The sequence below is a fragment of the Cuculus canorus genome, chromosome 4 (genome assembly GCF_017976375.1).
Source record: "Cuculus canorus isolate bCucCan1 chromosome 4, bCucCan1.pri, whole genome shotgun sequence".
Classification (NCBI taxonomy): domain Eukaryota; kingdom Metazoa; phylum Chordata; class Aves; order Cuculiformes; family Cuculidae; genus Cuculus; species Cuculus canorus.
In genome coordinates this window covers 32580014-32606485 of record NC_071404.1, presented here as the reverse complement: position 1 = coordinate 32606485, position 26472 = coordinate 32580014, and the positions used below count along the sequence as shown (strand labels likewise).

Genomic DNA, 26472 nt, shown 5'->3' with positions numbered 1-26472 from the left:
GGAATCCTGGTTTGGCTAATCTTTTTTAATTTCCTTTTTAATTCCAGAACTTTTGAATCCTCTTGGTAAACATGAAAACAAAGAACTACTTTTCAACTATCTTACAGGACAGTTGATAGGTTCCAGAGAAAAGCTATTTTTTTTCTCTCAAAGAACAGATGACTCTGCATTCTCTAGGATTTTAAATAAGTGTAAAATGAAACTAGTTTAAAATTTAGCCTTCAGAATGAATGTTGAAAAGTTGGATGGAAAAGCAAAGAATAACTTGAAGTCTTTAAGGGATGAAAATGGAAATAACTATGCATGTGACAGAGCTGCACCTTCTGAGATACATGGTAATTCAGCTGACCAAAATATAGTGACTGAGAATGAAGATGATACTGCTCTTGAAAATAAGAGTAACTTTAGAAGTATTCTTTTAAAACAGCAGTGTATCAAAGCACTTCATCTGCAGGAGACATCTGATGCACACAACTGCACAGGAGCTATGTTGGGAGATGAAGATGCTGCGTGCCCATCTTCTGTGACTGAACAGACTTGTGTGTGTTCTTTGAACTGTGACTTGAAAGAAACGGTGAACTTACTGAAAGATGACATAGCTATGGCAAAAATGCAAAATCAGAGTATCAAACAATCAGTGCCTTGCAGTCAGACAGACTCAAAGTATGTATTGCCTCTTCCTGCTTCAGAGCAGAACATGCAGTCCATGATAAAGGACAGGGTGTGCTGCCACCTGAGTACATCAGATGTTACTAATGTTACAGGTGAAACTCCGGGAACTGATCAAAATGAGGACATGGATCTGAGGGAAGCACTGGTTTCTTCTGAAGTATGTATGAAAGAGAAATTTTATAGAAGCAGCTCAGAAAGAACACTTGATTTCTCCTCTACAGTAGTGATTTCAGAAAGCCCATTTGCCTGTTTGGAGCTTGAAGTACATCATCCTGCTTCTGCATGTGTTGAGCACTACCTAAAAAACACTGACAAGACTAATAAAGAATCACAGGAACTGGAAGCACAGTCCGTAAAACTAGTGCAAACCTTGCAGGATACCCTTGACCGTGATGGAACTGGGAATTCCAATGCTGAAACATGCCAGGATAGTCCTGTAAATAATGTGCACCTTCTCCCACTAGGTAAAAGGAGCGGAGAACAAGTATCAAAGAAAAACAGCGAACCTTTAACCAAAGAACAAAGTGTCTCTGGAAATGCTGCTCTTCAGTACATGCATGATGCCTCTTTCATATCTTGCAGTGTACCAAAATTTAAGAGGACTGTTTTGCCAGACCTGAAATGTGAAGAAACTTTTTTGGTCTTCAGTCCTGTGGCTGGTGAAAGCGATCCTGCTCTAAGTACCTCAACCCCTAAAGAAACATCAAAAAATACAACTTTTTCTGTTTCAGCTTTGGCAGAACTTGGAGATAAGCCTCCTAAACTAAGATCAAACAAGACGTTTGTCAGAGGGAATGATAAAAGGTCTTTGCTTAAAGCTAGTTCAGGTCAAACTTCAGGAAAACCAGTGAGCAGTTCTCCTATCGTGTCAATGATGACCAGAGCAAAGAAATCAGAGATTGTTAGTTTTCCCAAACCTAATTTCAAAAACTTGAAGCCAAAGGTTGTATCTAGACCACAGTCAAGAGACAGTGCAACATTAAAACAGTCTCTCCAGTCTGCCCCCCAACGATCAGCTGTCTCCTCACCTTCACTGGTTTCTTCCCCAAGGCAAATGTCCCCCTCTATAAAAGTGTTGAAAAAGAAAGTAGATCTAGCTAAAGATACTAAAGTGGATCTGCCTGCAGATAAGCCCCACAAGCTACATCTTAACAAACAGCTCTTCACTAGCCAAGTCGTACATGCCACAACACGTCCTAGAAGCACTTCCCACAAGGCTTCAAAGACACCTGTGTTAAAGCAGAATCCGGAAGACATTGGCAAAGCAAGCTCTACTCATTCGGCATGCTCGTCTGTTTCTGCTGCACTTCCAACGTGTGCAGGGAATTCAAAAGAGATGCTGAATGATAAAATGGAATGTTCAAGCTCTTTACTGCAGCCCTGTACCCAAAACATCTGCCCACCCAGAGGTGAAAAAGAACAAAGCAGCAACATGGGAGTTCTTCTGGAAGCAGCCGTGTCAAAAGATGTAGCAAATGAAACATTTGACCAGAACTCTGTTCCTTTGGTAAGCTTTTTTCTTTACATACTTAAGTTCTGAATTATGTTTTGTATGTTTGAAAAAAAGAGATTCTGCATTGCACAGAAATTGCGGAATGGGTTTTGTATCTGCAAATGTAATTGTTGTTTGGATTTCTGAGGTGAAGTCTCTAATAAAGGGAGCAAAGAAATACCTTTTTACAAACTGGAAAAGTTTAGTGTCTCCAGCCTTCATCTTATTCAGTGGTATAAATTTTTTTTTTTTTTGGTCAAGTCTTGTTAGGACAGTACAGTCGATAAGCTTTCTAATAAATGCAAAGAAAGTCTTAATTTAGTCAAACTGGTAAAATTGCGTAGCATGACTTAGTGAGGTTTTATAAATATAACTTTTAATATGTGGTTTTATCAAGATAATTCTAGTGATGCTGTCACTTTAAATAGACATTAGAGATAAATTCCTGGTTTCAGTATTTTCTTTCAGCACAGCTTTAGAACTAGATTACACTGTTTAAATTAACTTACAAAAATGTTGTATGTATATTAACATGTTAAGTCACACAAAACCCAAAGACCAACAAGTTGGTCAAGCATTTTATTTTTAACATCTTAATTTAACTGTCTGCTTTGAATAATTTGGGTGTTGATTTATTTGAAGTAGAACCAGGACTTGTTAGAGTAGTTAAGAGTAGCCAGGAAGTATTTCTCGGCAGAGGGCATGTACCTGGTTTTGGGCAGTCAGCCAGCTGGAAGGTGCAAACTTCCTGGCCGGGAGGTATGCGTGTGCTGGTTGGTTTGGAAATATTTTCAGATCAGTCAGCTGCCTGTCAGGAGAAATGTGTGGCTTTTAAATACTCTGAAAGAAGGTTAAACCAAAAGGAATAGTGGGGAAAGAAGGGAAGAGCTTCAGGGCTGATTTGACCAAGACCTTGGGTGGCATGGTAGGGATGTGTAGAGTTGGAGTTTTGAAGCTGTACGGAGTCCCTCCTGTTGCTTACTTGTGGGTTCAACAGTTTATGCTCAATCCATGAAATGGAGGCAGCAGCTGGTGTCTAAATTTTTGTCAGGGTTTACTGATTAGCCAGAAAAACTCCAGTGAAACTCAGTATATGGAGGAAGCTACTTCAGGTAAAATAGAAGCATCTATCAATTTTTTTAATATTGCAGAAGAAATTAGTAAATAGTATGTATTTATTATAATTAATTTGAAAACCTAAATTAATGTGAAAAAACTGTTTTTAATTCTAAAGTCTTTCAGAGCTTGCCTTGTATTTTGTTCCTTCCATTTGGTGCTGAGAATTTGGGGGAATGCTTTTAATTCACTCAGTTGCCAAGGTGGAAACCTTTATGATGTTAATTGCTTTACTGGTACCTGGAAAAAGCCATAGAACAGTTTCTAGAAAATGTGTAGTAGACCAGTCAGCTAGACTAAACTTAAATGGTCTTCTGAAAAGTACGGATTCTTAAAATGAAGATGAGAATTGAAGTCAAAAGTGGAAAGCTAATAACTGACCAAATTGCTACATATCAACTTGAGTCACAGGAAAGCGTATGAAGATCCGTACATTCTTATGAGTTTACCTTTATGGCCTTTACAGCATTACTGGTCATGAATTAGTGTCTGTATAAACTGGAAAAAAAATTCTGTATGAAAGATAGATGACTGCTACATAGAAACCAGTTATTTTAAACCTGTTCTGGGTCTGCTTCTGGATTTATATTTTATCTGTGGTACATGAATGTGAAAGATTTTAGCCTCTTTCTGTGTTTTAACTTAAGACCTGGACCAGGAACTGTATTGGAGTGGCTGGTAAAGTATTCATCTAGATTAGGTGCAGTCATGTAACTGAATGGTTTAATTAGAGTTTGGGGAGGGAGAGGAAGAAACTGTAAAATGACCTCTGTAACCTCTTTAGTGTGTTTGTCATTACCAGTGACTAGCTTCAGACTTAGAGTATTGTATTACTGAGAGCCATTCAGGAGATGATTCTTAAGGTTCTGAACTGCAGATGTGGGCAATGCAACAGCAAAAGCTAAGCATATCCCTTACCCATGTGGTCAGTATTTCATTTCAGATGCTGGAAAACAAGATATTCAGCTTCTCACAGTGATGGTGAGTGATTGTGGTGTTGTGGTTTTGTTTGTTTCTTTTTTTTTTTTTAAAAAAAAAACCAGATGCCTTCTTCTCTGAAAGATGGGACAACACAAGGGAAAAACATATCGAAGAAAAGCCTGGTCACACTACAGAGTGTATCAGCTCCCAAGAGTAAAGTGATGCCATCTGTGTTGCCCTTGAAGAAAGTATGTGAAAATAGAACTGTCTGCCCTAATAAAGCATCTCCTCACAAAGGAGCTGTTCTGTCACCAAGCTCCGGTAAGAAAATTTTTTTGTTGGAATGCTACCACTTAACCAGTTTCTTAAAATTAAGATACCATATTTAACTTACTTTGTGACAGAACTTTCAGGATGCTATAGAGTTGTAGTTTTGGTGCTAGAGATGATTCCATGTAAGTAGCAAATTGCTAATTCTGGAGGCGGGAAGGCAGGTTATGCCCCATCACTGCAAAATTTCGTCTTGTAAGGAATTAGTTTTAGAGGGTGTGGTGCTATTTGAAGAAACAATATTTAAATATAATTATTTGGTAGAATTACAGCTAAAATTACTCAAAATATAACAGTGAAGAGGATAAAACAGCTTGGATACAAACAGTTTGTCATAAGTAACTGTGTGCTGTCCCAGTGGTAATAAGCCCTATTTCAGGACATAACATATTTTGTTCAGCCTAATTTTGATACAGCTCTATAGCCTCTAGAAAGAGTGGAACATAATCGAAGGAGAGACTACTGCTTGAGCTGCTAATTAAGCTCAGACTGATTAATACCAAGGGTGTGGTGGGGGAGCGAATCTCAAAATCAGTCTGTAGGCTACTGTTCAAATCCGGTGGCTGGAAACTACATTCTGTAATTCTACTCTAGAGATTCAGAAATGCTCTTGTAGGTTATGTGCTTTTAAAACTAAATGTGGCAGTGCAGCTAATTGCAAAGATATCCTGGCTATAAGTGGCTATACTGCTGTACACTGCAATTGGGAAAGTGTGCACGCCCAGCTATACCCAGTAAAACCTGTCTTTTGGTTTGTTTTTTTTTAAAACCCACTTGATCTAAGATTATAAACCAAAATACTCCTTGTAATTATTTACAGGTGGTGAAGCGTGATAAAAATCTGTTTCTGTAGTCCTTCATGGGATGAATCCCTCAAAGAAAGTGGATAATATGCTGTTTTCTGACTTGATCCTTGCTAATGTGAGGGACTTGCTCAGTGAACTAGGTACCTACCTGTAACCCAACAATTTCTTGGAAGACTCATCACCTCTCTATATACTAATTTACAGGTCTCCTACCTGTAATTATTATCTTAGAAGAACTGAGATGAATATAGATGTATTATCTGTCCCTTAGATATTGATCTAGAGTAGATTTATGACACTTTCACTACAATAGATATAAACATGGCTGGGTTATTGGACTAACTTCTTCCCTTCATGAGAAAATTGGATGCAGTTTCAGAAGCAGAAGTCATTTGCTGTTGTAAGCCTTTGCTCCCTAAGTTTCTTTGGCTAAAGCTGTCCCTCCTTAGTTCACTGCATGTTGAAGTAGTCAGTAGAAGAATCTTCCAAATTTTTCCTAGTATAAAAAGGCTGCTGAAGGTAAAATATGAAGCAGCGCCTCACTGTTTCAGACTCACACTGTGATCTAACAAGACTGAAACTGTAATGCTGCCCATGATTAGAATTTTTTCTCATGCTCTCTTCCCAGCCACCCTGCCAATACCCACCACTCCTAGCGCATCTTATCGTTGCTTATGTTGTGTTTTAGTGCTGCAGAGTAGGATTTGATGCATGTAACTATATTGGGCTAATTTCCTCATCCCTTGCTAAGGGATTTCTTAGGCAGGGTTCCTTGCTCTCTGGTAAATATAGTATTAATACAAATCAGAGGATGGAAGTATAGAGTGGAAGAAACAAGGATGGGGAAAGATGGGAGTTACTTGGTATTGCTATTAAAGCCCCACTGTATTATGTGACCGCATCTTTCAGGTAAAACTTTTATCTACTGCTGCTTACCCCATATATTTGGAAGCTTTTGAAGTAAAACTGTATATGCACTTAGTGTGGCCAAGTGGCATTAGCTAAAGCCTTCCTGTAGGAAATAACTGTTTCTTCCAGTTACGTCATTTGAGCGCCTCAGTGTTGTGCCTTGATGTAATTCCAACAGCACAGATAAATAACTTGGTAGCTGTATGGTTTTTTGCTGTCAGCCTACAGACAGAGTAGGTAAATCTGGTGTGGAAGGGACGTCAGAAGGTCACCTACTCCAGCCCCCTCCCCCCACTGCCTGTAACTGGGTCAGCACTGAATTCAGATTGGGTTGTTCAGGCATTCAAGTAGAATCTTAAAAATGTTCAAATCCTGACGACCTCATTGCTTTATGAGGTGCCAGCGTAAATGCAACTAATTCTTAAGCAGTTGCTGGCAGAATTTAGATCATTGGGCAGGGAGACAAATCGGTGTAATGAGTCTATTAAATACTCCAAACAAGGGAAGTGATGATGTAGCTCTGTCATCTCTTGTGTGCATGTTGAGGGAGACAAGCAGTTCATTTGTCCAAAATGTATTAACATATGTATCATTCGCAGAATAATCAAGAGCTTGTAAACAGTAGATTCTGTCATGCAGTGTCATTACGAGTTGGAAGCAGGAAACTCCCTTACAACCAAGAAACTAAAAAGTAAACAACCCTGTATAAAACACCGCTTATAAGATCCTCGCATCTTGGCAGAAGTTGAGATTTTGGTAATTTTCTTCCACTTGTAAACATAAACCTTAAGTTTTCAGCATTAACGGGATAGGAGCATGTCTTCTAAGGAAATTCTCTGATCCTCACCTGATAGGAGACAGTGGAAGAAGAGGAAGACTCATATGTCAGGTATTATATTTTTGTGAGGCAGAGCACGTTAAGCTAGAAATAGTTGCAGATGAGTGCTTGCCAGTATTGGTTTATCTTGGCTAATGTAAAGCCCGATTTTGCTTCTTTCTTTGCCTTAAACATTTTGTCTGAAGACTGGCCATTTGTGTGTCTGTGTTGTGGTGCCAGCAACGAATAGTGGAGGTGATGCAGTATCAGACCTCCCCAAGGATGGAGCTTGGGATGTCACTTGAAGGCCTCGTCTGTGAGACATTTTGTCTGAAGGCTGGCTTTTGTCAAGGTCTGGAGCTGGCTGCTACAGGGGGAGGTGATGCAGCGGCGTGTGATGCCCCCCACCCCTTCCTGTCTTCCTCCACCCACTGGACTGCCTGGGCTGGACTCTCCCGAAAGACACGTGGCAGGACCACCCCAACACATTCTTTGATGGGGTCGGACGGGCCTTATAAAAGAACTCACAAGGAACCACACGGGCGGCTCTCACTCCCGTGCTCTGTCTCACGCTCTCTCTTGACCATCGCTTTTATTGGACCAGCCTGGACCACGCAGCCTGGAAGAAGCTGCTGCTGTGACCATGTGTTGCTGAGGAACTGCTGCTGCCCATTGACGTGGTGATTTCTTTCCTTTTCTCTCTCTCTCTGTGTGTCTCTCTCTGTCTCTCTCCCGTTACCTTACGGTGCACGTGTCAAATCGGATCTGACTGACCTTGGCTGCATTCAGGGATGAGATTGTGATCTGAACAGATTGGGATTTGTTCCTGTAACTTTGGGAAGTTGCATCCCCATGTCTTGGCTGTGCACCCGAGTATTTTGGTCCGTTTATGTTTGCCAGACCTAGAATAAATATTGGTTTTGATTTTTGCCCTGGGGGTGACCTTGTTGGCCTCCCGATCACCGCATGGATAAATGAACTCCCCCTCACCCCAGTCAGGCCTAGATGCAAGTGTATGGTTCATGGGTCTGGGGCATGACAGCTGTAGCTCTGGAGTTCTTGCTGAATTAGAAATTGGCTCTCTAAAAGGTGAGTCCAACTTCATTCAGTGACCCAAAGTGGTTTGGGAAATGACGAAGCCCTATTTCTGCAGCAAATCTAGAAATTTGGTCACAGTTGCAATCTAGATGCCTCAAAATGATTTCTGTATCTATTTGTCTCAATTTCTCCATAAACGAGAATGATCTGCAACTGCATACTCATTCTCAAACAAAAATCTTATTTCTCTACAGCTAATTTTTTCCATGGTGGTGTGCGTAGATTTCCATAGTACTGAATGGCAGACAGGATGCATTTTGCTATGTTAATTTTCCATCAGTGAAGACATTTATTAGAAGTCAAAAGACAGGATAAGTTGTGTGAGTTACCCATTTTTTTCCTAGAGGACATGTGTAATTTTGGAGCCCTGGTTCAGGACTTTGAACCAGTCCCAAAATGAAAACAACTGTTATTTTTGTTCCCAGCAGTTGCACGCAGCCTTCTAATTGGATGTGTATAACCATTGTGGAGGAGTAATAGCCTGCTAATAGTTGAGGTATTATGGTTTGGGAAGAGTCATGAATTTCTCTCACTTGAAAGGAGGGGTAGAAGGGGACTGGAGAAACCAAAAAGCTTTGGTGGTCCTATGGAACGTAACTCTAGGTTCTTCTACTGTCAGCCTGCCCCAGCAACTGCATGTTGCCACCCATGCAGTTGGACAGAAGCACTGTGATAGCTTGAGCCACAAGCAGTTGTTTTATTTGTGTTTGAGAAGCATAAAATAGGGATGTAAATAATTTAATTTAGATATAAAAATGTAAATGCCCAGCACTGCCTTTTTTTGTCCTACTGCTGACTATAACCTACCTCTAAGTATGTTAAGGGACAGAGCTTTATCTGCAGGTAAGAGTTGTGATATGCTAGTACTTCACCTGCACTTCTACCTTAATAGTATACCATTGATTTAAGTTTCTAGTTGTATGGAATTTCGCATTGCTGATGATGTTTTAACTGCAGGAGCTCTGTCAAGCTTCATGTGTAATTGAAGCCATTTGAGGATAGGAGAGCAGCAAAAATATTACTTGTCTTTTTATTGTTAAAGCCTTCCAGAAATTAATGGAAGCCACATAAACCATCTTTGTAACCAAAATATTTTTCACTGTCTGACAGTTATTTGTGACATTTTGGGTGCCGTTTTGTCTCTGATTTAAGTCACTGATACCCAATTAGCAGCGTTATGGCAGTGTGCTTTATTTTTTCAATGAGCGGTATTCCCTCTTTTTCTTGCATGTATTTTCATAGAATTTCACTAGCATAATGACAGCTTGCAAGCTTGCATATAGAGAAGCTTGACAGTCTGAATTATGTGTTTCCTTGAAGATGACTGGGGACAAGTGAGACTTTTTCCTTTTGGAAAGTTTATCATGCTGAAGGACTTCTGATCTTCAGCAGCTAACTGAAGATTGGGGAAAATAATTCCCCATATGCTGTAGTAAGTATATTGGAGTTGCATTAGACAACAGCAGGTTTAGTGATACTTTGAAATACTGATTTGTTTGTTATTTTATAATTGCTAAATTCCTCTGGTTGAATTTTGGTTTGATCTTACACTTTATTTTGGACGCTTCTCTGAATTACACATTTAAAAACAGAACGGGCTGTGGCAGATTGGCTCTGTTTATTATTGAGTGTTGTTGCTGTTTATTTCACAAAGAAAGGCTTTTCAGTTGTAAAATTGAAACCAAATGGTTTCAATGGATTTTCATACAGCTGGAAACATAAGCTTTGTAACTCAGGACTTACTGGTATAGCCTTTCACAATACTAGTGAAGCAGAACCAAAATAATTTAGTTCCAATAAGCATTCCCACAATCCTTGAATCTCTGTTCTGACAGTGAACCAGGAGCTAAACCAAACATGGCTACTGCAAATCACTTTTCAAAATCACTTTTCCTGCTATCTAGCATGTGACTCTCTGAAGTTGGATTGACATGATGCCAAGAGGAAACAAAATATTTTAAAAGGCAAACATAACTTCCAGGTTCTCTGGCCTGACACAGTCAGGACTTTTCTCAAAATGCCGGAGTGGAGAGTTACTGGGAAGAGTATCCTTTTACTTTCTCGTGAATAAGTCTGAAATACTGGGATCTGCAAATAAGGCTTAAAATTTAGTTTCAACCAGTCTTTCTATTTTTTTTTTTTTTTTTTTTTATTTGCCGAACAGTTAGCTTCTTCTATGGATCCTAAAAGCAGGTTCCTTGTATACCAGCTTATACAGTATTATTATTTGACCTTACAAGATTATTTTGTTCCCTTTTCTCTTTCTTTAATACATATGTAGGGCTTCATTCCAGTAATTAAAGCCTGTGTTGAAAGTGAACTTAAAACTCCCATATTATTCTTCTCAGGTGCGGGAAGGAGGAAACATTGGTCTCTATGGAGTGTTAATTTCTATTGACTGTAGTATGACATAAAGCTTGTCTATCATCCTTCTTCAGTCATCTTCAGCCAGAGGGCTCAGCTGCGTGTAGTGACTGTGTGTCTCATAACCATTTCTCTTTTAATTTGCGTTATAAAGTGGGGGGAAGTTACCGAATGTACCTGAAGGGACTTTTGTCCAGCTGATCGGTTTGCAAGGGCTCAGAAAGCAGAATAAGGTTTGACTTAGGAGCCTTGCAAGTCATCTGTTCTCTGATTGCTTTAGTTGGACTTCCTTGCTGTTGTTTCCACTTCACTTTGCCCCCACTTCCTGTCCATCCTTAAGAGGAATGATTTGCTGGAAGTGGCAATGTATATCCTTGTGCCAAGTATTATCTCTAAGCCTGTGCCTCAGATATTGGGTCATTCGTGTACAGAATGGTCAATTCATAATTTGAAGCTAGGAAAGAGCCATAAAATGATGTAATCTGAATTCAGTTTAGTCAGTTGGCTTTTAGCTTTTGCCATATGCCTAGTAGAAAAACTTGGTATTACTTAGACAGCTGTTTTGTTTTGTAGGTCTTCATTAACAAGGAGGTCTCACTGTGGGATAGGTACTGCTCATGTTCTGCAAGCTTTCTATGGGCTTCAGCTTAAAAACACCCATTTGGAATAAACTATTTTGCAGTTAGTTTCATACATCAAATTGATAATGTAAAATGAGTAAAAGCAGAGAGTTTTAGTTTGTGAGATAATATGGGATCTTGTTACCTGGTCCTTGGGTGTGCAGTCCACTCAGGTTTTGGGGGTTGGGAGATTGGAAACATTTGAAGATGAACTTACAATAGAATTTGAAATAAAAATTATTTATTTCCAGTATCATATTGCTTTCCAGCTTCCAGAGGGGAGCATTTCAGCCTATCAACTTTGTTTCTGGTGCCATCAGTAACCATACACAGATGTTCCCAGACTTCTTACAGGTGATAAAAGCCCCCATTAGGATTTTAATGTGTTATGACTATAGCAAGAAGTGTGATCGTGCTTGCAGAGGCTGATACTAACAGTTGACATATCAATGCTGTCAGAAATGTAGATGCATCTATAAGAATGTGCTCCTTTAGGAGTGAGGCATGCACTGCTTCCCTGCAGAGGAATTTCTTGGTACCTAGTCATTCACTTGCAAGGATATACTGGTGTGTCTTCAAGTAACTCTTCACCTGTACTGGTTAGTTCTGAATTCTCTCAGTAGTGGTAAAGGAAGAGAGAAATAGGAGTCCTTTTCCTGAAGAAAATCGTACTTAACTTTTGCTACAATTAGGTTCTCTTGTCATGCAAGAAATGCACGAACTCCTGCAATAGAATCTTTAAACATTTATAGATAATGTGTACAAAAGCTGCAAAAATTCTCAGTATGTAACATGAAGGAATGTGTGGTATGAAAACCTGGATAGTAATGCAAAGCACAATTGGATGTGGTTGGTGGCTTTCTTTTGCCTCAGCTTTCCTTGTAGTGTGTTGATTTCACTTCTCCTTGTGCCCACTATTACTAAAGGGACAGAACTTTCCAATAGCTATATTAAAGCTAGTGGTTGGGGGTTGTTTAAGTAGGGATGCAGACAGCTTGTGACAGTCTCCTGGCAAAGCCAGAATGGGCAAGCTTTGCCACCACTGTGCAGCTGCCCTGGGAAGGTGGCGTAAAACTGCCTGCTGTCTGGAGACTGTTTCTGCTTGGGGTCATAGGAGAAGACGGCATGAATGTGCGTACATAGTCTCTCATGGTGGTTCTCTAGTTCAACCTACAGGAGGAAAACTTAAAACTGAGTAAATCCAAAGGCAGCATGATGGCAGACAGTACTAGAGGTGGGTGACCAGATATAAATTCAGACTTGAGATCAGGGAGGAGAAGGGCTTTTTTTAGGTGCTGGAGAGGTCACATGCAAGGAGTTGATCCCAGGGAAAGATAGGGAAAGAAAGAGTTTCTCTGATCATGGAAGCGTTTCGCTGGGGGGTAGTCTACCACATTTCATAGCTGGGCCAAATATGAAGGGGAAAAAGTGAAATTTATCAATAGACTTACATGAATGTTATCCTTTTCCTCTTTCTCCCACCAACTGAAAACATCCTAACTGCTTTTTTGGCAGTGGAGAGTTTTAAAGGGTTGGTTTAGTTTAACTGCTAATGTAACGTTCTGTAGCACTGATGTTCAGTTTTCTGGTTTTAGTCTGACAATATTGAACTGTAGGAGGATGAACACATGATACCTACCCATGTAGCAGTTCGGTTATGTTTTTGGCACTAGCTTGCTGCTGGTTCCTTGATACCTGTGCCAAAGAGGAGCCACTTCCATATAGGTTGTAGGTGAAGGGGAACAATACTGTGGGAGTCTGCATCGGATGGGGAGTTGGGTCTTGCCTTAGTATATAAAGTGTTGTCTGATCAACTAGTATCCCCTGAGCAAATAAACTTGTCTCATGTAAATATTTCAAGACCCAGCAGTAACTTAATTTTCCCTGTCGTAGTCCTTGTATATGTTTAGCAGTTCAGGCATTATTAACAGTTTAACATAACTGTGTGCTTTGGTAGTTTTGCTTGGGATTTGAGACTTAAAAGAGAGGGTTAACTGGAAAGAGATTAGCTGTAGGTCTTAGCAGGATTGTGGAACACGCTCTAACCACTCTTTATTACTTGAAAGAACACATATATGTATAGCGTATTATAGTATAACTAATATTGTTAAATGACAGATCAGGCAACCGAGGGAGCTTGCAAGCCATCAGGAATCTGTTAATATTGCTCAAAATAACAGCCATAGTTGTAAGAACATTTATGTTAAGAATGGTCTGTTGGAAAAAATACTGAAGTCCAATTTGTCTTTCCATGATTTACCTGTTTGGGTTTTTTTTGGCATATATTGAAAGGAGCATGTTTTCTTGAAGGTTTACTTCCCTTGCTTTAAAGACCTTGTACTGTAGATGTAGACTGGGCTTTTTCATCTTTTCTTAGCTTTAAAAAGAAGCTAAGAAGTTGAGGACTCCTAAAATAAAGTCTTCTGGATTTTTAAACTTGCAGGAAAAATCAGAAAAGCATAACACAAAAATTCAAAATGCAACACATTCAAGAGGTAAGGCAATGCAAGGCCAAACCAACTATTACTGTTAGCTTTAGGATTAAACAAAAACAGTGATGACAGAAGGCATCCATCTAAAGACTCCTTTTGCACTTAGTGTGCCCTAAGTTTCTGTTTGGGAAATTGTTCCAACAATTTGTTTCCAGGTGTCATAGCTCTGTGAATATCAGTTGTTCTGTGCTCAGTTCTAGATGTGAAATGCATCAATATAGTTTGAAATGATGGAGTTTGAATCTCGGAATTGGTGACTACATAGTCAACTTCACAATCTGCCTTGTGTCAACAAAGTCCTAAGTTCGCGCATACTATGTTTATTCTCTCAGTTGAAATTTCTTAGGCTCCAATGCTACTTAAGGGAGGCTATAACTTATTCTTGACAATAACCACCTATGAGGGATTCATACGAGAGGATGATTATTTAAGTAAGCATGTGAAACCTGACTCCAGAGCACTAGAAAAATGAGCTTTGCTCTTTGGTTGTTTCCATTCCAGTATAAGAGACACTTTAACACTGTTGAAGTAACATGGCTGTTGCATAGAGACTTTTTCTAAAGAACTGTTAACTCATTACCTCAGTGTAGAGGAATGTGATATTTCTAGTATTACACTTCAGTGACTAGATTAAGTAACTGCTGAAATCCTGTTACTTTGATGCACTTGCTTGTCATCTTTATAATAATGGTTTACTAAATATCCTACTTTTGTGCTTGTTTTTAGTAACTTCTGTTTATATACTGTATTTTCCTGCTTCTGTACTCAAAGCCTTTGCGTTTAATTCTGTGCAACTCCTTTCTTACGGAATAGTACTTATAAAAATGCTGGTTAAAACCAGTGTTGTTAGTTCAAGAGATATCTAGATTGCTTAATGGTCTTGTATTGCAGCTTAAAAGAAATTCTCGTTCAAGCTGGGCCTTTAAAAAATGTATTTCACTGCTCAAGTAATTACTTTAATTGAAGCCTAATAGGAAAGCACTAAGCAGTAGAAGAACTAAGAAAAGAGCAAGGGGTCTTCTGTTTGACATCCTTCTGACACTGGGCATCATAAAGGTTGCTGTGCTCACTGAATGAGTTTGAATTCGCAGTGGATTTAGAGCGCTGCTGCGTTCCACCGTCTGCAGAGAAGCTGGGCTGGCTGCAAATTATATATAAGGAGCATGCTGTGTGAAAAGAGTTTGTATGTTTTCACGTGCTTGCCTTGACCCCTCTTGGGTGAAAATCACTGTGAAGAAAATAAGATTTTGTTTCTGTGCCATTTGAACTGGATGAACGATTCCAGTACAATACCAATCAGGCATACTACCCTTCATCATTAAACATAAACAGTAAAATGCAGCTGATAAGCTGTGTTTGATCCTCAAGCTGCCTTTTGAAAAGTATGACTTAGTAAGTTAAAGCTTTACAACCTTGTTGTGCAATGTTTTTACAGTGACCTTTTTTTTGTTGTTATTTGTTTGGTTTGGGGGAGGTGGGGTTTGTTTGAGTTTTGCACTTGTTTTGCTCTGAGGCTTTTTAGAAAAAAAATCAGATTGGTCTGGGTTAATTACTTTTCTGGTATGTTGATCCATTATTGAAACAAGCTTTTTGAAATTATATGGGAAGTTTTAGAAATCTGTTAGGTTTCTTGTATGAAGTTCAGATGTCGCGTTAATTTTTTTTCTTCTTCTTTGATCAAACACAAATCATTTCACATGTGTTGTCTGGAATGCTGTGTTTCAGAGGTATTTTCAGTAAATATGAGTTTGTGGATTGTGGTGTTGTCATAGCATGACAGAAGTTGGATGCTCTTTAGTGAGTGGGATATGTACAAGTGCCTATTGCAGTACCTGACAAAAAATTGTAAGATATGGCTGGTGATTTTGTCTCAGAGATATAATACCAGGCTACATAAAGCCATATACAGGATCACAGTTCTGCTTAGTAAGGCGAAGCAAATAGTAGAAGTGCACCTCTGAAGAGAGGTCTGATGTAAAGCATGTTTAATATCTCATTGAAGCTTGTGTGTTATATAATATCCTAATGCATGTTTAGTATATGTTGTATGTAGGGCTTCTCTTTTGTTACCAAGTTGATCTGAACTGAGAGAAATGGCTTGGATGTACCTTCCTTTATTAGTGCTGTTTCTGGTTTTGCACTTCAGACTACTTTGATTCAGACTACTTTGAGACACGTTATCTAATCCTGTCACACCACCTACTGTTGAAAAGCAGACATTGGGAGCGAATGTTTTTCTTGCCTAAATCTTAATGTAATACTCTTAATGTCGTGCTTTCTTGGTTTTAGTACAAATTGATGGTTTCTTGGTTGATGGTATTTAAGTGTGGAGATCCTGCAGATGTTGAATAAAGTGGAATTAGTAGCTAATTTTGTCATATTTCAACAGCCTTTTATGTAGGTTAAGCAAAATTAAAATGTGGTTTTTAGGGACAAGAATAAAGGGAAGGGTTTTCCCATTTAAATAGAAACTTGATTGTTCTAAGTCAAATCTGAAACACTGTAGCTGTCTCTTTTCAAGTAAGATAAACTGCATCTGTTAGATTTGAAAATGGTAATGACATCAGAAGTTGAGATGTTTTGTAGAATGTCTTTTATTATAGTAAATAATGAAATATTTTAAATCAGAAATAGGTGTCTTCTATATCTCTATTTTTGTTTTTGTTCAAAAATGAAAACGTCTTTTCCATAGTTACTCAGAGGACTTATAATAAAGATCTTGACGTTGGAGCTGACAGGAGTCAACTCAGTGCTGGAAAGACAGTCTTTGTGTACATGACTTCCTTTAGGTTGTTGTAGTTTTAATCTGTGTGCACCCTTTTCAGAAATAAGCTAAAAGCTTAATTTAACTAAACTCGCATTTTCTTGCAGAAAGTGTAGCTGCTTTGTTAGCAGTACAAGAGTAAGCTCCTGTCTGAAGATGGCACACATGTATACTTCATAGATATTCTTCCTGTTCAAGTTAGCTGTTGGGCATTTTAATTAAACAAGCTCAAATGAAAAGAGCATTTAATGCAAAAATGTACCTGCCCCAGCTGGCCGTTAAAAACTTGGTTCTGGGCAGTGCTGTTTAACTAGTTCTGCAAAACTAGTCAGTTTTCAGTACGTTAAACAAATAGAGAACAGTTTGATGCTCTGGTGTTGTGTTTGCCCTGGAAACTACATTATCTTTTGAAGTGCCTGGTCAAATGCAGGGGGTGTGAGAAAACGTGTTTTGAGGGTGAGAACAAACAAAAGAATCTTTCTTGGATTGTCTTTGAGCCAGAGGTTATTTTTATGGGATCGGCAGTACAGCCAATCATACTGCACAGAGGTAGGAGAATGCTAGGAAGACTTTTCATGCGTGGAAATGTCTGCCTCGAAGGCCAGTCTATAAAACTCTTATCTTGTCCCTGAGATAAATATGCAGGTAAAACAGGATTCTTTAAATTCTTGAACTGTTTTTCAGCATTACAGGTTTTTTTACCGTGTCAATATGAGGTAGGTCAAGACTTTTATATGTTATTTTTCATGTGTAAATCTTATATGTAGAATAAGCAATTGTTTAAGTTTCTTTCCAACTCCTTTTGTTCTTTTCTCTCCCTCCATCTTCCCCCTAATTGACAGGTATAGGATCATTGCCAAGGGAGAAGCATGCCTCAGTGAAAAAATCTACAACCTCCTGGGCTAGCTCGGGTAAACTGCTCGCCAAATCCAAAGTGCCTGTCAAAAGATCAGTGCTTGAGAGAACGCCTAGCATCTCATCAGTCAGCAGCACGCAGAGTGAGCGAAGTCATTTCAGCAGTAATTTTAACTTTCTGTCTGGGTTATGGGTTTTAACTGATAGCCAACATCAGCTGCTTCTTGGAAAATCCCCTTGAAAGTAGTCCTGTCTGACAGTGGCCTATGTGAATTCTCGTCATACTAATTATAATTAGTTCTGGGTCTTACTCCATTTGCCTCTTAAAACTTTCCTTCTTGAGACATGGCACCTAAAGAAGCTTTGAGCATTAGATTTTGATTTGATGTGTAGAGGTTCCAGTACAGCTCCTCTTCCGGTCTGAAGTAATTGCAAAAACAGCGAGTCTTCCTGAGAAAAAATTCCTTGTGTTTACATATGGTGTAATTAGAAATAAGTCTGGACGGCATGGATGGATTTCCTGTCATAATATTTGGAAGAGCGCGTTACAGATTTTTGATACTAAATGCTCTTTTTGCAGTAGATCTCATCTGCTTTCAGAGTCTTAAGACATAATGTGCAGATGAGATCAAAAGAAGTTAAAACTTTGTGTGGGTATACTTCTATAATTTCTAAGATAACTGTAAGCATTGGTGTATTACCTGAACCCCAAATCAGCCTTGATTAAAACTAGGGAGAGAAATAACAGAATTGGCTTTGATTTGAAGCTTTACAAAGCGTCTGTACCAGGAGTTCTAGGGGCAAAAATTATGAAAGAAATAACACAGCTAACTGCTAAACATACTAGTACGCCTAGCTATACATATTCAAATGAGTACATTCAAATATTCTGTTACTACCACATAGTCTCTTACATCTTGGAGACTGGGCAAAGGCCTTTCCTTTGTGCTAGATGTCATTTACATCTGTCTTCAATAGGCTAAAAAGAGAACTGTGGTTTAATGCGTCTCTAATTTATGTATGCGCATATGCATACGTGTGTAACTAAATTTTCTCTTAGTTTTATTTTTCCCCCCTTTGTAGCGCCCTCATTAAAAAAAGGAACACCTAAGATATTCCTCAAAGGAATAATAGTATGTGTAATAAAATATGCAGTATGTGTTCCTGTGTAACCAGCTTGGTTCGGCTACCGTGACAGCCATGTTGACTTTTGCTGTTCGGTTTAGGACTGTATCTGGAATGCTTAAGCAGCTTTGTCCTTTCTTCGGTTTGGTGCCTCTTGTAACAAAGGAAAGGGTCATCGCTTGGTAACAAAGAAGTGTATTCAGATTAAGTATCCAAACAGATGACTCCTTATTTAGCCTGATTTGCTAGCTGGTTTAATCTGTTTTATCCACTGCCTTCCAGCTTACAATTTTTTCCACTCCGATTCACGAAGAGCAAGCAGGAGCAATATGAGAGGTTGAACATGGCTGCAGTCTCTTTAGGTTTAAGCTTGCTTTGATCCTTTTTAAATGACTATACCAGGAGGACTCCGCAGTTGCACAGAAACTAATTTTTCTCCTATTATTTTCATCAATTCTACACTAACACCACCGAGTGACTCAGGAAGCCACTGTGATATTACCTTACTGACTTTGCTGGTAGTGGGATCTTACAGCTTTTGTATTATTCCTTTGTTAGCCACGTTTACTGGGAAAAGAAGTAGGTTGTATTCCGTTTTATTTCTATTTTAAAGCATGTATTTTATTTTGTAGAGACTGGTAGATTTATGCAATGTTTTGACTTGTTGAGTTTCTGCAAGATGATTTTTCTTTAGTTAACTTCTTATGCTTGATGAAATTTATGTGTGATGGTCAGGTTTTGCGAGTATGAGTGCAGGTTACATAAAATTTGTATGTTAGTGAGGTAAAGTTTTTGACTGAATCAAATTGGAGTGAATTAATGCATATACTGTGTACTTTAATATTAAATACAGTGCTGTTGTTGTATTTTTTTATTCTTTCATTTAGCCTATTATAAAATAATGCGGGGGGGGGGAACTGTATTTGCAAACCTTATGTTTTTATTAGATTGATGGAACACACAAAAATCAAGATGGGAGGCTTATGGTGTGACTGTCTTGAAATTTACGACAAACTATTGTGATCTTCTCAACAGTTATAAATTGTCAAAGTCTCTTAGAGTCTGCCTTGTGTTAGCAGAGAAAAAAAAATTCAGAAGAGGCTTCTCCCGCTGTGTCAGATCAGCCCTTTGTTATGAGATGTCCTTGGATTGGTAGTTTCCTGTGGCAGCGTTAGGGGTTTTCTTTGTCTAATGAAAACTGGAGTTTTATGATTTTTTTCTCTAAAAATGCTGTTTGAGAAGTTTGGAAATCATGAGGTTAGAAATGCTAGTTGTTAGTATGTTGTTATTAGTAAAAGCGTATTTTGCATGCAAGCTCTCAGTTTGAACACTGGAAAGTACAAGTTTTAACAGTGGAAGGAACTTCTCTATTTCAGTCTTGAGCTGAAATTACTGTTATTTGAACATACTGAAAAGTTTAAACTCTTGAGGTTTAAACCTCAAGTTTAAAAACCTTGAGTTTAAACCTTTAAATTCTTGAGAGCAAGAATTGATTTTAATTGCCTATAAAGGAAATAGTGTTTCAGAAGTTAAAAAGCTGATTATAGCAATTGACCGCAAGCTGCATTTCCGTACAGTCAATACTTGACTAAAATTTCTTTACTGTGCCAAGTTTTCAAATGCTTCAGATCTTGGCCCAGGTGAGATCACTTTATACCTGTCCATATTTCAAGATTGCAGTAGCTACTCCATGCAAGTAACTATTTCTGTGAGTAACCATCTTTGAATTGCATAGTGATCAAACTTGCTTTTCTTTCTGCACACAGCCTGGTTAGATGACTCCAGAGCTTCTAATAGGACAAAACAGTGCCCTAAAGAGTCCTGCACCAGAAGTGTGCATCCGTACCCCAAGTGTTACTTTCATGGCACGCTTCTGCTTTAGGAAAAAGTAGCACAGCGTCTTGTGCGCGGTTTTTAGCTGCTCACAGTGAGCTCTGAGCAAAAATCCTTCATTTAGGGATTTATAGAAAAAGTTGAGGACTGCTTCAGACCTCAGTACTTCACTAAAACAAAGTGATTTGAGTCATCCGATGTTTATCAGGGTCAGATTCTGGCAGAATAACTGTGTCAAGGATATGTTATGCAAATTGTTCCTCATGTATAGGATTTTTGCAGCTACTTAGCTTTTGTGCCTGTAAAGATGCTCTAAGTTTCCAGAAAAAAAAAAAAAAGTGGAAGACTGCAGTTGCATGTGTTTCTAAAATGCAAAGCAACTCTCTCTGTTTCTGTGGTTGAAAATGTATTGATTAGTGTCTAAAAGCATCTTTTTGAAGCAGTTAACTTACATGGTTCATGTTGGTGCGTTTAAAGATACTATAGCAATCTCAAGACTATATGTTCTATCTTTCAATGAATAACATTAGATATGTAGTTCATGCTGCCTTTAAAAAAAAAACACTTAAAAAAAATAAAATCATTTAAAAAAAGCCCAAACACTAGTCTGAGACAAACCTGATATTGTATGACACCCTTTCCCCACCTCCCTTTTTTTTTTTTTCTTTAAATGACTGGAGAAAAAAACTACAGTGAGAGAAACTGTTCCAGTGTGACAATTTTTGTTTGTCTCCAGTAAATGCAATGTCAATTTGTTACTCTTTGACTTGTCAGTACATAATTTTCTAGTAATTGAACCAACGTGTGCTCAGTCTGTACTTTAGAAATGTTTTCATATTTTTTTCTGGGAAAATAATGCTTTCCCCAAACTTCAATTTTCTTTTATTCAAGGAAGAAATTTCATTTGACAATAAGCCCAAACCTCACAAGTTCTTTTGAAACGAAAGCAAATGTCTTCTGTAGCAACTCTGCTGTTGATTGTAAACCTGATTTTGACGTAAGGTAGCAATTGCTTACTGTCTCTCCTTTCCTAGTTTGGATCTGTCTGTCTCTTTTTTGAGGAATTTTTTGCTGTATGACTTCAGCTCTGGGACTAGGGTGGGGTAGGCAGCCCTCTGCTGTCACTGAGGAGGTCAGTGTTATAAACTGAGACTGCAGGAACCTTTCATAAAACTTGTGGCTGCTGAATGCAGTTGGGCTCGCATGATTTCTTTAGTGCCCTGCAAGTAGGACAGAAGGAGTGCAGAATCTGCTGGTGGTGTGTGCACCATATCATTGAAACAGCGCACTCAGCTCAAATGAGCAAGAACAGGGGAAGGTGTTGTGTGAGGAAGCTGCCATGAGTTTTATTTGGGTTTAATTTTAACATTCTGCTCTGTGGCCAGAAAGTCTTTGTATGCTAATGATGCTTACTCTTTTCTGCATTTTCTTTGTACAAAAAGAGAAGGCTTATGTATCTTGGATCAATATACTTTTATATATAAAACCCCTTCTTATGCATAGTTCAAAACTTCATGTCTAGTTCTAAGAAGTGTTTCTAACAGTCATAGACTGATCTGTTGCAGTTCATCAGTCTGTCTGTAGTGAAGATATCACAGGTGGTCATAATATTTTTATTCCAACTTGATTTTCTCCTAACTTTTGCCAGGAGTAAAATAGGCTTGTTTTAAGATGTGATTTTCCCCCCAGGTAGATACTGCCTAGAGCCAATACTTTGTTGTTCTGTGTTGCAGCTGCAGGTGCCACAGTCATTGTCAAGAATGGAGAATGGCCTTCAAAACCAGCCTGCCAGAACAGTACTTCGGGATCTGTCCCTTTGAAAGCAGTACCAAGACCTAGATTACACTCATTGAAGTCAAGTCCAAAAGGTATATGGGTCTGTTTATAGGTAGGGTGAAAGTACAGTTAGTACTGTTAGGGTACCTCACCTTCTGCAGGTGGCTGCCTCCTGAAGCAGTGTTTATCTAGTGGTCTCTGAAAGTAGTGCAAGGAAGTGAAATCACAGCAGTGGTGCTTCAAGTTTTGTAAGATTTCATAGGAAGGCTAAAATGTGCTTCGTATTGTCCTAATTGACTGAGGTATTTCAGGCGAATGAAGGTCTGTGCTGTGATATGGCTAGGGTTTGCATGGCACAGGGACTAAATGCACTTGGCTGTGTGGCAGGTGTCATCGCGTGGGGTTTATGTCATTTTAATAAGAGTTTCTTTTCTGTCACAAGGTTCAGGCATAGACTCTATGGCTGCTGGTGATCTGCAGGGTGGACCTACCCTGAATGGTTGTCATTGTCCTTGTATTCATACAGCCTTTGCATTATCTTTACCCTTTTCAGGACAGAAAGGACTTTTGGAGTTGGAGATATTTCGTTTCATAGTGCCTTATTCAAAAAAATATCTTCTGTAAATTAATGAAATTATCCCGTCTTTCTAAAGGAAGAGTCCCAGAAACAGTTTAGCTCTTGGTGCTGCTTTTTCTTTATATTTTTTCTACTGACCAAAGTGGAAGCAGAGGTTTGCTCTGATTTTTAATGGAGATAAGACAATTGTGTTTCATCATCTGGTGCTAAAGGAAACATTAATATAAATGTAGTTTCTGGTTTTGTATTAAACACTACTCTGGTTCCTATTCTTGTGCGACCAGAACCCCTTGATCGGCCATCAGTGCTTCTCCACTCAAGCCACAAACAGCAGCTGACAACTCATTCTCTGGCCAAAATTAAAGATATAACAGGAGCAGATAAATAAGCTTGCTGTCTTCGTCTCCTAAATCCTAGTTATAATCAGCTTGCTTCTGACCATCTTTGTGGTGAACTGGTTACTATAATTGGATAAACCTAATTCAATACCGTGCTTCTGCTTTACACTTAAGTTTTAAGCTGGTATCTGACATAACTGAGAATAAATAGAAGAGATGGCTGCCAAGTGTCATGCTATAATGACATGCTTTGAAATGGTAAACAGTGAAAAGAAACAATTTGCCACAAACTGTAAATCACCTTGAAACAAGACTAAGTATATGGCTGTCTGACAAGCTGATGCTTTTTGTTGGAGTCTAACATGCGCAAAACAACTGTGCGTTCCTCAACATCTTCAGTGACCTGGGTGCTAGAAGTGTAACTGCAATACCTGTGGGAGCAATGTTGCCAGAAGAAGCTGGTATTCCCTCCTCGACTCCTTGGTCTTACTTGGACTGTTCTGTTGTGTTTTGGGCCCTTCGCAGTTCAAGAGATCTGTTTAAAACTGGAAAAGTCAACTGTAGGCTTAGGAAGATGATTAGAGCCTCTAACTACATTACCTATGAGCCTGTGTAGTCTGACAAAAGGGAGAGTAAGGAGAGATAATCTTAACAGTCTGCAATAACTTGAAAAGGACAACTACAAATGTGATGGTGCCAAACTCTTCTTGGTAGTTCCAGATGATGTGACAATGGGAAACAATAGCAAATGTAGAGTGGGAGTTAAAACATTGCCCAGTGGGGCCGTAGAGCCTCCTTTCCTGGAGGTTTACAAGGCTCAACTAGAAAAAAGCGTGGTCAACTGATCTTACTCTGTTGGTGGCCCTACTCTGAATGGGAGGCTGGACGGCTGGCCTTTGTAGGTCCCTTTCAGACAATGTTTCTGTAGTTGTGGTTTATTTTTTGCTTTTTTGAGATTTGAGTAATTTGATTTTGGTGCTGAAGTGACATATTTTACTAATGTTTTCTTCTGCTTAGAGGCTTCACTAAAAGTATGTTTTTATTTCTTCCAGTGTGAGTTCTTCTAAAGCAAAGCTAAGTTTAAATATATCTGAAGTTTTCTAGAAGAAGTCTCTTTGTATTTATTTGAGTAGATTTGTGCATCTTGTAGTTAACTGTAAATATGTAGTATTTTAGGCATGTCTTTAACTGCTGTCGTAGTTCTACTTTTATACCTAATCTAAGCTTCTGCTTCTAGGAGCCAGGGCAAGGTCTGCTTCGCTGAACCAGTGCACACCAAAATCATCTGGGCCAGTGCAATCAGCAAGGAAAGTCAGTGAGGCCAGAGGTCATCAGCTATTGGGTAAAGTCAGTTTTTCACTTGTATTGTTGAACCCTTCTGTCTTGAGAAAGAGCAGCTATGCTCTGACTTCAGACCCCGCTCTTTTTCCTTGTAGTTCGCAGTACTGGAGACTGACTCTGCAGTGTTCCTTATGTATTTGTTTTATCTGTGGTGGAAATTAAGGGCATTCATTGTCCACTATCTGTTAAACTTGCATCACATGAGGACTCAGAATACTTGATTATGTCTGTTAAATGATATTCTGTCACCTGCTTGTAAGTGCATATACTTGAGGACACTACACAGACTGGATTTGCAAAGTTTTTGTTTAATATAAACAAGATTCTTGTTAGAGCATGCTGATCAGCTTTGGCTGGTGAGGATAATATTTACTCCACTTTATTTCTATATCTGATGCTTGTTGTATCTATAACTTTCAACTGAAATGAGTAATTTTTAGCAGGCTGCATAAAAAAAATAGATCTAGATTCTCAGGCAAGCTTTGTAAGACATGACTTTCACGTTGAGAGCAAAGTTCCATTTGCGTGGCTGAGGTGCAGGAAACGTATACAGTAGCAGCGTGAAGCAGACTGTTTCCTATTGAAACACCTGCTGTAGATCACACACTGTTTGCAAAGCCTGAAGAAAGATGAGAGGTGTTGTCAGTAGACGTTTTATACGCTTCTGCACTTGACTTAAACCTAGCAGTCTGAAAGAGTGCTTTCATTTATTTAACCTCATGAAATAATGAGGTTTTTGGGTCAGTTTTCGCATGACTGTTAAATACAGTAATGGTAAATTAACCTTATCACTGCTTTCATTTATAGATGACTTGATTGCTAGCACATTTAAGAACTTGTAACTTATAACTTATACCTGCTTTTTGTAGGTAAAGTAACTATAGCATATATGTGGAAAAATGTTACTATAACGCTGATGAAGAGGATAGTTTTTTATTATCTGTGGTCCCCTGCGAATAGGGGGAAAACATAAAACCGTGCTACCTCACTTAAATGAAGGGTGATAATTGTAATGGAATAAAATGTTTAACTTGCTGGGAGTTCATCATGCATTTTCCAAATAGTTTAACCTTGTAATGCTAAATCTTGCTGTTGAACATGCTGTCAGCCATTGCAAGAAAGGAACTGAAATTGTTAAGTTTGAGGGAGTTGTGTGGAAAGAATCTAGAAAAGGCTTGAAGTGTCATTCTCGTTTTTTTTTAATTTTTTTTTCTTTCTGACCATCATAGGTGCTCCTGGAAGAAATCGACACCAAAGCCTGTCTTTGGGTTCTGGTGAGTTTTCTGAACGCATTTTTGTGTTTTCTGGTGATGCAACTTAAATTAGGTTTATAAATTATGTTAGTATATCGGCTCTTTTCTTGGAAGAAGAGTTTTGCAATGGATAATTCTGTAAACCAGCACTGAATTCCAGTTTCAAGGGATATGAAGAAAAGTCTGGGTTTTTTTTCTACTTACTGTCTTCTGGCTACTCAGGTCTTAGAATATGCAGTCTGTGACAGTCTGTGTTTCCAGTGAAGCATAAGGAGGCTTCAACTGTAACCAAAAATAAGTATGGTGATGAAACTTGGATGTAGTTTTTGCTGTTTAGCCACAGTGAGGTAAGTAATGATTAAAGCTTCTGTATTGTGGCTTTGAAAAAAATAAATAGAAGAGTCATGCAGAATAACAGGGTTTTCTGGAAGGTTGATGGTAAATAACCTTTTGGTGTCAGCTGTCTGTATGTGTCACTGCAGACTACACTTTTACATGAATTTGAAATCATCTGAGTGTGTTGATGTGTGTGTCTGCTTGTATGGCAGAGGGAGGAATTACAGCTGATTAAGTGGCAGATGGCATTCTAAAATCTGGCTGAGTTTTAAGGACTACATATTGGGTTTGTTTTTTGTGTTTATGCCAATCAGGACACCTGGTGCTGGTTTCTATCTGCCAGGAGACAGAGAAGTCTTCAGATGATGTTTCTACTCATAGCAATTTCCTGGTCTTTTCAAGAGAGTTGGCAGTCTAAATTAGTTTCCCAGTCAGCAGTGTGTATTTAATGAATTAAAAGCTGCTTGTAATTAGTTACTTGTTGAAAAGCCATTTTTGAAAGATATTGAAGATCTCTAGAAAGCCCTGTGTGCTCTGAGTGAATAGCAGATGCCTTTCTGAAAGAGGTGGTATAGTAAAACAGATGTTATGAATTTGACTGTGGAGTTATTGGGTAAATCAGTTCTGGTACTGTAGC

General features: G+C 38.7%; 1 protein-coding gene across 17 annotated transcripts in view; it reads left to right on the top strand.

Annotated features, from left to right (window-relative positions):
* Window positions 1–26472, top strand: part of MTUS1 (microtubule associated scaffold protein 1) — a 129814-nt gene that overhangs the window by 35664 nt on the left and 67678 nt on the right. For 7 of the 17 annotated variants that reach the window (XM_054066480.1, XM_054066476.1, XM_054066481.1 and 4 more), the window contains exons 2-7: window positions 48–2179; window positions 4324–4522; window positions 17244–17420; window positions 21948–22082; window positions 24143–24247; window positions 25476–25520. In XM_054066480.1, the coding sequence (XP_053922455.1) occupies window positions 227–2179; window positions 4324–4522; window positions 17244–17420; window positions 21948–22082; window positions 24143–24247; window positions 25476–25520 (2614 nt within the window). In that variant the 5' untranslated portion in view covers window positions 48–226. Of the gene's footprint in view, window positions 1–47; window positions 2180–4323; window positions 4523–8022; window positions 8153–17243; window positions 17421–18755; window positions 18961–21947; window positions 22083–24142; window positions 24248–25475; window positions 25521–26472 lie in introns of those variants that run through there. The other 10 variants (XM_054066484.1, XM_054066483.1, XM_054066487.1 and 7 more) reach the window with 10 other exon arrangements.